The sequence below is a fragment of the Austrofundulus limnaeus genome, unplaced genomic scaffold, assembly GCF_001266775.1.
Source record: "Austrofundulus limnaeus strain Quisiro unplaced genomic scaffold, Austrofundulus_limnaeus-1.0 Scaffold205, whole genome shotgun sequence".
NCBI classification, from domain to species: domain Eukaryota; kingdom Metazoa; phylum Chordata; class Actinopteri; order Cyprinodontiformes; family Rivulidae; genus Austrofundulus; species Austrofundulus limnaeus.
In genome coordinates, this window is record NW_013952607.1 from 231716 (window position 1) to 241435 (window position 9720).

The following is a 9720-nucleotide window of genomic DNA, read 5'->3' on the forward strand; positions in this document are numbered from 1 at the left end:
AATCATTAGTGCAATTAAATTCAGATTAAAATCTGTTCACAGAGAGCTCATTCATAAAAACACAATTAATTCAACATCTATATTCGTGGCAGTCTCATATCTCGAACATATGTATTTGATCTGAACCTACACATGTTTCTTTTTTACGACGCAGTGTTCTCAAATAACTGCGTAAAGCAAACCATAAGCATAAACAACACTCGAAAAGAATATTTTTGGAGTAGATTAAACTGGGGGCTGGAAGGGAATCTGATTTTAATCTCAGAATTCTGAGAAAATTCATAAATAAAATAGGAAGGGGGGGGGGGATTCTGAGATTAAAGTGAGAATCTTTTGTTCAGTGGCCTAATCCTCTTAAGTTTTAGAAAACAAATTTAGTTTCCAATATGAATAAATATATAAGTGAAACAAAGCCAACTAGTTTTAGAAACGTCATTGTTTTATTTTGAAAGACACACCGGAAGTGTAAATTTTTTTTCTTGACTAGCCTGCGTTCAAAGAGCGTCACCGATAGATTTATTATGGGTCGGTCTAAATCACAGAGCACCGTGTGATTTCCTTACACAAGCAGATTTTTATTGAGTATTTTCATTTTTTTGTCGTTTTATTGAACAAAAGAAATAAAAAGAAAAAGAAATTGTAACAAATAAAAACACCGACTGATTCGGATTATAATGGTCATCAAGGTTTACGTCGCCTCCTCAAGTGGCTCTGTCGCGGTGAGTGTTTGTCACTGAAACTTCTTAACGAACTGTGCTTTAAGAACTCGGACATTTTATGGTTTTTAAAGATACATTTTATCAGCCGTGTGTAGTTACGTAAGCGCGTCTTTTGGTGCTTTTTGTAAAAGTAGGCAAATTAAACCTGTTTCAAACAGGTGAGATTATGCTATATCAAAACCTGGGATGTTTACTTTTTATTATTCTTATTTATTCTGTGTTGGAGTTAGTTAGATAAATTAAGCTTGTTGGTTTTATATTAAAAAGGGTTTAATGCAAAAATAACAGTATATGCCAGACATTTTTAGATTAATACAATTTAACAGGTGCAGAGCAAGCAGTTGATATGTTTGAACATTTGAAGCAGAATTGAGAGGATACAGATTAAATTAAACAAATCTGTGTGAGTTGGGTATGAAGACATGTTCAGAACATAAACACACTCAAATCCTGCTTTTTTCTGCTCAGCTTCATATTGTGTCAAACAACTTATTTACTTCTGGCATCTGGGAGAAAAAAATACATCTTACCCCTGCCCCTGTATGAGATGTTCCTATCATGTTTTTCATCCTTCTTATAAATTATTAAATTACCTGCTGGTTTAAAACCAATTAAAAAGTAATTAAACAATCCCTACATATTGCTTTATTGATAATAATAATAATAATAATAATAATAATAATAATAATAATAATAATAATAATAATAATAATAATAATAATAATCTGTTTAATGTTAATAATCTTTCTTAATTACCTTCTGGCCATTTTAATTTAGGTTGACACCTAAAATAAATCAGTTGGAGGAGCACATCCATATATTATTTCCTGAAAGTTTCATTAAAATCCGCATAATTGTTTACGAGATATATTGCTAACAGACAGAATGACTCCAAACTTTTCAAAACTTTAAAGAGTAATCTTAAAAATTTTAGTAGTGCTCAAAGTATGTTTTGAGGATCAGTCTCGGCTGCTACCGTATCACGTTTTATATTGATGTCTGTAAAACTGACAGAGTTGTAGCTATTTTTGTGTTTTCTAAGATCAGGTAGCTGTGGCGGCCATCTTGAATCCGGTTGACTTCAAAAGTTATAAGTTTGTAGGTGTATACCCAGTGATTTCTTTCTGAAAGTTTCATTCAAATCCACCCAGTGGTTCGTGAGATATTTTGCTAACAGACACACACATACACTCAAGCAAAAAACATTAGAGTATACCTTTGATTTGTGGCTGATAATTTTGCTTTTCATAGCAGCATTTTTACATCCGTGACAAAAAAATTCAATTTTGTTTTCATTAGTTAAAAAACCTTAAAATGTATCATCTTGTACAACAGATGAATTTAAAAAAAAAAAGCAGCTATTAGATGCAGCTCTCTGAGAAAGCCCAGCTGATGTGGGTGTGAGCAGGAGAAAAGCATCAAACAACACTCCTGCAAGAATGCCTAAAGAATTAGGTCATGGTACAAATGAGTAATATATTTATTTTAACAAGCTCAGTCTGTAGAAAAGAGCCTCTCTAATCTGAGTGTTTATGAAAAGAGATATTTTTATTTCTTACTCTCACAAACACACGGTTGAATAAGTCCAGTATCAGGCCATGCAAAACTCACATTAATGTAGTTTGGTCTGAATGCCGCAATTTACAATTATCAAGTCAGTTAAACAGGAGCAGATTAGTGGAGCAGAAATGATCAACGCAGAATAGATTAAATGCAAATGAGGTAATCCCTCGTTCATCACTAAAACAGATCTGCTGCATCAAGTCGCATCATGTGTTTATTTCGGAAGTTTTGTCGTCATGGTTTTGATATGTCCTATTATTCTCACTCCATAGATGTGCTTCGTTTCTCCTTATTTTCAGCTTCATTCTCCCTGCGTTCAGTTAGGAGCTGTAATATCCCATTTCTGGGATGCAACAATTGGCTCACTTGGACAAGTCGGCTCATCAGCAGCAAACGGTCCCTCCACAGGACAGCTACATCGTTTACACTACAGGTTTACTTCGTGCAGTATGCAGCTTTAGCCTTTTGATAGAGAGGATTAACAGAGCTGCTTTTACAACCAGACAACGAGAAGCTTTGAGAGATGACAGATTATATTCAGTGTGGTTGGATTGTCTGTAATCGCCCAGAACAATCCCTCATTGTTGTCAGACAAAAACAACAGCATCATTGTTGCTCTCAGCACCCCCACAATAAACACATCCCAACACATATAATATATGTAAAGTAAATAAAATATATTGTTTATTTGTTTTATGTTCGGCAAAAAGACAGAATTATTTCTTCTCCTCAACTGAAAACTACAATACTCAGTTACTTTTAATATTTTTTATGCATTCTTACTCGTTTTCCAATGTTAATCGTTCCTTGCTGCCCTTAGGTTTGTAAAAGTTTTTGTTCTCTAAATATGTGCATAAAACGTAAAGCAGAGAAACAAAAAGGATAAAGAGAAAATGATCAGTGAGATTTTGGCAAAAAAAATCTGTAATAAAAATGTGCACAGATATGTTTGTTTGGAACTTTTAGTGACTAATCTGCATCTTTAAGTCTTTCTGCGTCTTTTATCTTTTAGCCACCTTTCTGTTTATTTTAGATTTTAGCTAGCATGTTGATACTTTTAGCCTTGTTTTAAACTTTCAGCAAACCTTTTGCTATTTTTAGCTTTTAGGTACCTATTGAATACTTTTACCTTTTTAGCTCGCTTTTGATAGTTTTAGCTTTTTTCTTATTTTTCTGCTAATTTTAACTTTTAGCAAGCATATAATACTTTTAGCTCTTCGTATCTGCTAAACGTATCTAAACTTAGGAAGCCTTTTGCTATTTTTGGATTTCTATACATTTCTGATCATTTTACCTTTTTGTCTTATTTGATACTTTTAACCTTTTAGCTGCTTTTTGGCCATTTTTAGCTTATATAGCATGTTGATACTTTTGGCATTTTAATCATTCTGCTGCTTAAATTTACAGTAGAAAGCCTTTTGATATTTTTAGATTTTAGCCAACCTTTTGAGCAACTTCAGCTACTTTTTCACAACTTTTTGTAAACCTTTTTCCAGTTTTTAGCTTTAGTCTTTTGGTAAAAATGCTGTATGATAATACTATGAACATCTGAACAACTTAGAATAGTTTTTATTTTCTTTATATCATGAGCTTAAAGTATATATATTTGCCAGTGTCTGAAAATAATGTTAAAACTATCTGAGCAGAAAGTAACAAAAATAAAAATCAATAAAAAGACAGATAACCCAAACTTACAGGTTTGTTTAGCTGAAAGTCCTTGTATCTAATGGGTGTTCAAGTGCGGCAGTTTCCTGCTTTCTAAAATTATCTTTGGATGTTTCTTTTCCCACAAAAGTACCAAACTGTCATGCAGGACAGTGTCCCAGAGGTCAGTACTATAGGGAGCAGCTGAAGCCATCCCAGATCACATTTTTGTATCTTCCATTTCTTTTGAATGAGACACTTTTAGCTTTTAGCCAACAAGTTAAACAGAAGGTGCACAACACCAACAAATACATTTCCATTGTAACCCAAGGTGCATTTCTGCAGCTTGCCCTGGATTAGTAACCTTACAGATGTACGATGAGGTTTATATGACCTCCTCCATTATTCAGTAATCCTCTTTAATGCTCTCACTGCTGAAGGAGTGTGTGCAGCTGTATGTGTGTGAGCAGAGGTGCGCACCACTCTTTGTCTGACAGGATTCAGATTATGTCATGTGGCGGACACTTCTATCTAAAGTGACACAAATGAGGAAATCCCGTCTCTTTTTGCAGTTTGAGTTGATGTTTGTTGTTGGCAGCTATTGTTCGAAAACACTGCATCCCTATTACAGAAACCCTCTTGACTTGTTCATTATTTTCCCTCCTCTCCCCTCATTCTTTACCCGTCTAGGTGAAAAAACATCAGCAGGCGGTGGTGGGGTTTCTGGAGGCCAATCGAATCAACTTCCAGGAAGTAGACATTACCATGATGGAGGAGCAGAGGCTCTGGATGTACCGCAACATCCCCAGGGACAAGCAGCCAGAGAGAGGCAACCCGCTGCCGCCACAGATCTTCAACGAGGATCACTACTGTGGTGTACGTTGAGTATTTATCACAGTATTAACTAAACATGCACCTTTTCACTAGTGAAAAATGCTTATGTACAAATGTTTTTACTCAGAGCCGGCTCTTGGCATAGGCGAACTAGGCGGCCGCCTAGACCGCCATCTGCTGGAGGGTGCGCCAAACTGCAGAAGAAAAAAAAGTAATTATTTGTAATCCCTGGTTGTAACTGCTCAGCGCCCCTTTCAATTAGCTTTGTCTTAAAAAACTATAATGAAGTATTACAGGAAAAACAAACTACTCTACCCATAAAACATCCCCCCCCCCCCATGCAGCAATCACCCCCACCCTCTCTCTCATTTGATTGACGTTGCACTGACTCGTCCTGCTCCGACACTCTGACAGGGGAGGGGCTAGTAGTGCCTCTCAGGTAGCGGTTTGTGTTGACAAACTCAATAACAACAAGTCTGTATTTTGTTGTCCCATACATGTCAACCTCTTCAGATGTTTAAATGTATAAAAAGCCTTAAAATTTCATAAATTTAGCAAAAAAAATCCATACAAATCGTACGGGGGGGTGTCAGCCTCGCTGAGGCGCCTGCTGCGAAGCAGGAGGAAAGGAGAGCGGAAAAAGTTCAAAACTTATTTCTACCAGCAGAACAGGTTGGAAGATGGCTATTTAATGTTATTATTTTTAAAATCATCCTACAGGCTCTGACATGTTAGATAAATTTGAAAATGAGGTTTTGAAAAAAATCCGTAAGACTTGAAAAAATCTGTGAGATTGCTCTATACGTCCGTATACCTGCAAAATGACGTAAAATCCTTATAACTTACAATCTGTACAAGTTGACATGTTGTTATTTACTTGCTTTCTGGGAAAACAAATAAATCTAAGTTTACCGTAGTACCATACACTGTCAAACTTGTTTTTAGGGGTTCAAATTGGGGGTGGGACATAGTTCGGGGGGGGGGGCTTCAACTTGCCTAGGGCACCAAAATGGCTACAGCCAGCACTGCTTTTACTTTCTTTTAAAAACACATTATATGTAAGTATTCTAATGGACCTTGGCTTACAAACAGTCAATCAGAAAAGCAGTCTCTTAACCTATGATGTTATGCAGTTTTAAGAGGTGTTTAAAGTCACGTCCTTGTTTGTTTTATGTCTCAAATCTATTAATTAGAGGTAAACTCCATTTTTTTTATTGTGGGTTACATTGCTGGTCTCCTGTTTTACAAATGAGTGTGTAGAGAAATTGATTTAGGATATGTCAAGTTGAGATGAAACAGATACTTGATGCGTGATTTTGCTTTAATATTTGCCAAAACTTTCGAGATCAAATCTGGTGCTGCTTGTTTTAAAAGGAGAACATTTTGATCGTCTGCTTTTTTTATTTTTCCGTTGTTAAATCAGGATTGCTGAATTATATTGACACAGAAACATAACAAAACCAGATAAAAAACTGACGGATGCTTCAGTTTACTGTGAATAAATGTAAGTCCATAGAAGGTCGAGCCTGAGTGAGTCTGAGCAGTGAGACCTTCCTGGTTTATGTTCCCATCTCAGATTGCACGCTGCTCTGTAATCCTGCGGTAATCCAGTTTTATGGAAGAGAAGGGGCAGATTATCTGCTCTTCCTGCCATCGCGATAACTGGTCCAGGTATTCCAACGCCAGTCGAACGTTATATTTCAAGGAGGGTCTGTGTGTTTAGACAAAACTTCAACCCGTCTTTGAAACATTCTGTTCTCTTCTCCGCCTCAGGATTATGAAGACTTCTTCCAGTCGAAGGAGAACAACACTGTGTTTACGTTCCTCGGGCTCAGCTCCAAACCTAATGTGAAAGTGAGTTAATGCATGTAATTAAATGCTGACATGTTATACTGTATTTACTGTAATCAAACGTCCAGTTCACTTAGTAAGCTACTTTTTCAAAACAGACACACCAGTCTTTCCCAACACTGCTCGATCAGCAGATTTCCATCAGTCTGACTAAACTGATTCATTACCCGCTGAGGTTTCATGAGCATCATCTTTTTTTATTTGACAGTAAAACAGTATCATATAACAGTAAGAACCCATCAAGACTCAGTGCACTTTTTTATTTTGATCAATCTTATTCAAATTAATTCTTTTTTTAGAAAGGATGTTGCAGCTAAACAAGATTTATAATTTCTGTTTATGTTTTCAGGCTGCGGAGTCTTAGATCAAACTGCCAGCTGGAGTCGTCCGTGCTGAACTTCCTGCTTCGCGTCACCTCATTTCTGATGATTCTCCTTCGACACTGCCAGCATTTTGTGGAACGGATCATCTCTTTCTGACCTCACCTGGTTTCTCTGGAGCGACGGGGACTTGAACCCCGCAGGACTGACTTTGAGATGGTTGCGTTTTGTTGTAATGCCTGACCCGCTGCAGCAGATATGCTGTGCAAGCCAGAGACCCACGTAGCAGCTTTCGCACCAGTGCCCTTTTTGAAAATCTAAATGCAGTGGATGAGAGGATCATGTGCTGCTTTATTCACCTGATTACACACTTCCTGGTGTGTGTGTGTGCATTTTCAGTTAGCTGGTATTACAGTCGGTTATGTGAGGATACTTATTGTAATATAATGCTGTATAAGCAAGGACTTTGTTGCTTTGGTGCTCGACTATTTGTGTGTATGGGACCAAAAACTAAAAATATTCTGTTTAAATAGCAACGACTGCCAGCATACATTGTAGCCACATGTATCTAATCAAAGTGTGCTTTAATGCCAAATAGTTTCAGTCAAGTATATTATATTATTTGTAAATGTTTCGATGATAACTCCATTTATCCCTCAACACTTTCCCACACTGTGATGGTGGCCCCCAAACACCAGGTTTGCAGTGCAGTAGATGTGTCAGGTCTCTTTACACTGCAGAATGTCAAGACAAACATGCTAAAGAACAAATATTTGTTTTCCATGTTATGAGAAATATGTCCAAACTTTTCTTTACTTTTTCAGTTTGTTTTTTTGTGCTTTCACCTTGCATCACCAGGTAGTTACGCCACATCAAGTCACCTCCACTGTTTTGTAATCACATGATCAAAAACAATTATTGTTTTGCCGATTTGACTCCTTTCTATCTTGACAAATTGTGATATTGTTGTATTTTTAAGAAGTATGTTTGACCACAAAAGAAGAAAAAAAGTACTTCACCTTTCTGCCTACTTATACTTCTTAAGCTAATAAAATTGTACTCGGTAGCACAATACTTTGTGAATTGCATCAACTTATGTTGCTTCTTTGTTTTGTTGTGGGCATGTTATAAAACTAATTCTTTCAAAATGTAATTTCATGCAATAACTGGGAGAACATTTAAAATGATGTTTGTTTGTTTGTTTGTTTTCAAAGCTAAAAGTCATTGCTACATCTTGAATCACCAGAGGCTTTTTTTAAGGTGAAGGTTCAAATCTCCAATCAAATTTAAAATGTGCAAAAATAAATAAGTCAGTACAAGTTCTGTAACTGATGAGCAGATTATCTGTCATTAGTTACAGGAAGTTCACTACAGTGACATCTATTCTATTGGACAGATCAGGTATAACGGAGTTTAACTGCAGAAATGATTGAAATGTTATGTTTTCATTCAAAGTGTACTGTGTTATTTAACAGAATAAATAAATACTTTAGAGAGATACTGAATTATGTTTCCATGTGAACAGATGTTTTTAGAGCTTACGAGAAAAATCTAGCAAAAAAACAAAAAAAATTAATGTAACTGTCAATTTTTACAGATATTGAGTTGAAATGTGGTGTTTCTGTAGCCGACACTGATCCCCAACACATATTCTGAGCACTAACAGATTGTATAAGATGCTTGTTTAAAATATTGCTATAAGCTATTTGAAGTCAAGATATCTCATGAACCACTGGGTGGATTTTAATGAAACAGGGAAAAATTAGTGTACCAACTCAATTCAAGATGGCCATCAAAGCTAATCAGCCTCAGCCAAAATTACATTTTGCAATGCATTGTGGTCTAAATACATATCCTTGTCTACTTCCAGTTCTTTAAAATACACTTAGTCTAAACAATGTTCACGTTTCTACTGTGCTCTGCAGTATTCCAACATCCGGCAACAGGTTAAAACTCATTTTTATTATATTTGTACAGAAAAGTCAATAGAAAAGCAGGATAGGTACTGTATGAATGTGTTTGAGGGGTTTGAAGCCTATATGTAACAATGTCGTGTTTGCTTCACAACACACTCTGTATGACAGCTCACGTTATTGCATTAGATTTAGCAGAACTTTTTTTTTCTTTTTAGATTTGTTTCTAAGCATAACATGATCTAAATCTCTGGCAGACAAGCAACCAACCCTGGTCCTCAAGAAGCACAATCCTGCATGCTTTAGTTGTTTCCCTGCTCTTCAGCAGGCCTAAGTTCAAGAAGCCTGCCAATAACCCATTCATTTAAACCAGGTGTGCCAAAGCAGGAAGGGTTGGAGACCAAATAAAGAGAATAAAGTTGCAGTCTTACGAGAATCAAATCATACCAGAATAGAGTCATAATTTTATGAGAACACACACACACACACACACACACACACACACACACACACACACACACACACACACACACACACACAAAGTCACTGGGTTACAATAAGGAATGTTGAGCATCTTGTGAAGTTGTACTTTATTGGTTTTACAAAAAAGAAATACTAAATCTTTTTATCAGCATCAAAGTATTATCAGTAGCAGGACATTGAAATTATTCTGCAAACCAATGGTTTGTGTCTTCTTCTTCTTCTTCTTGTGGGGTTTAATGGCAGTTGGCAATAAACTGAAGGTGTGCATTACCGCCACCTACTGGTATGGAGTGTGGTTCAAGATTTGTGTCTACAGTGGTTTGCAAAAGTATTCATACCCCTTGAACTTTTCCATATTTTGTCACATTACAACCACAAACATAAATATATTTC

The 9720-nt window shown here is 36.3% G+C and overlaps 1 protein-coding gene across 1 annotated transcript; it reads left to right on the plus strand.

Moving 5' to 3' along the window:
* Positions 1-513: 513 nt before the first annotated feature.
* On the plus strand, positions 514-8079 carry sh3bgrl2 (SH3 domain binding glutamate-rich protein like 2). The gene is made up of 4 exons (XM_014018882.1): positions 514-719; positions 4617-4802; positions 6534-6614; positions 6961-8079. The coding sequence occupies exons 1-4, from the start codon at positions 675-677 to the stop codon at positions 6973-6975; spliced, it is 327 nt and encodes a 108-aa protein (XP_013874336.1). The 5' UTR covers positions 514-674; the 3' UTR covers positions 6976-8079.
* Positions 8080-9720: the final 1641 nt, after the last annotated feature.

What these genes read in the sequence shown, in the direction of transcription:
- sh3bgrl2 (XM_014018882.1), top strand. Translation starts at nt 675, where the DNA reads ATGGTCATCAAGGTTTACGTCGCCTCCTCAAGTGGCTCTGTCGCG. An exon ending in CCTCAAGTGGCTCTGTCGCG is followed by an intron (nt 720 to 4,616) that starts GTGAGTGTTTGT and finishes TTACCCGTCTAG; the next exon opens with GTGAAAAAACATCAGCAGGC. An exon ending in ACGAGGATCACTACTGTGGT is followed by an intron (nt 4,803 to 6,533) that starts GTACGTTGAGTA and finishes TCTCCGCCTCAG; the next exon opens with GATTATGAAGACTTCTTCCA.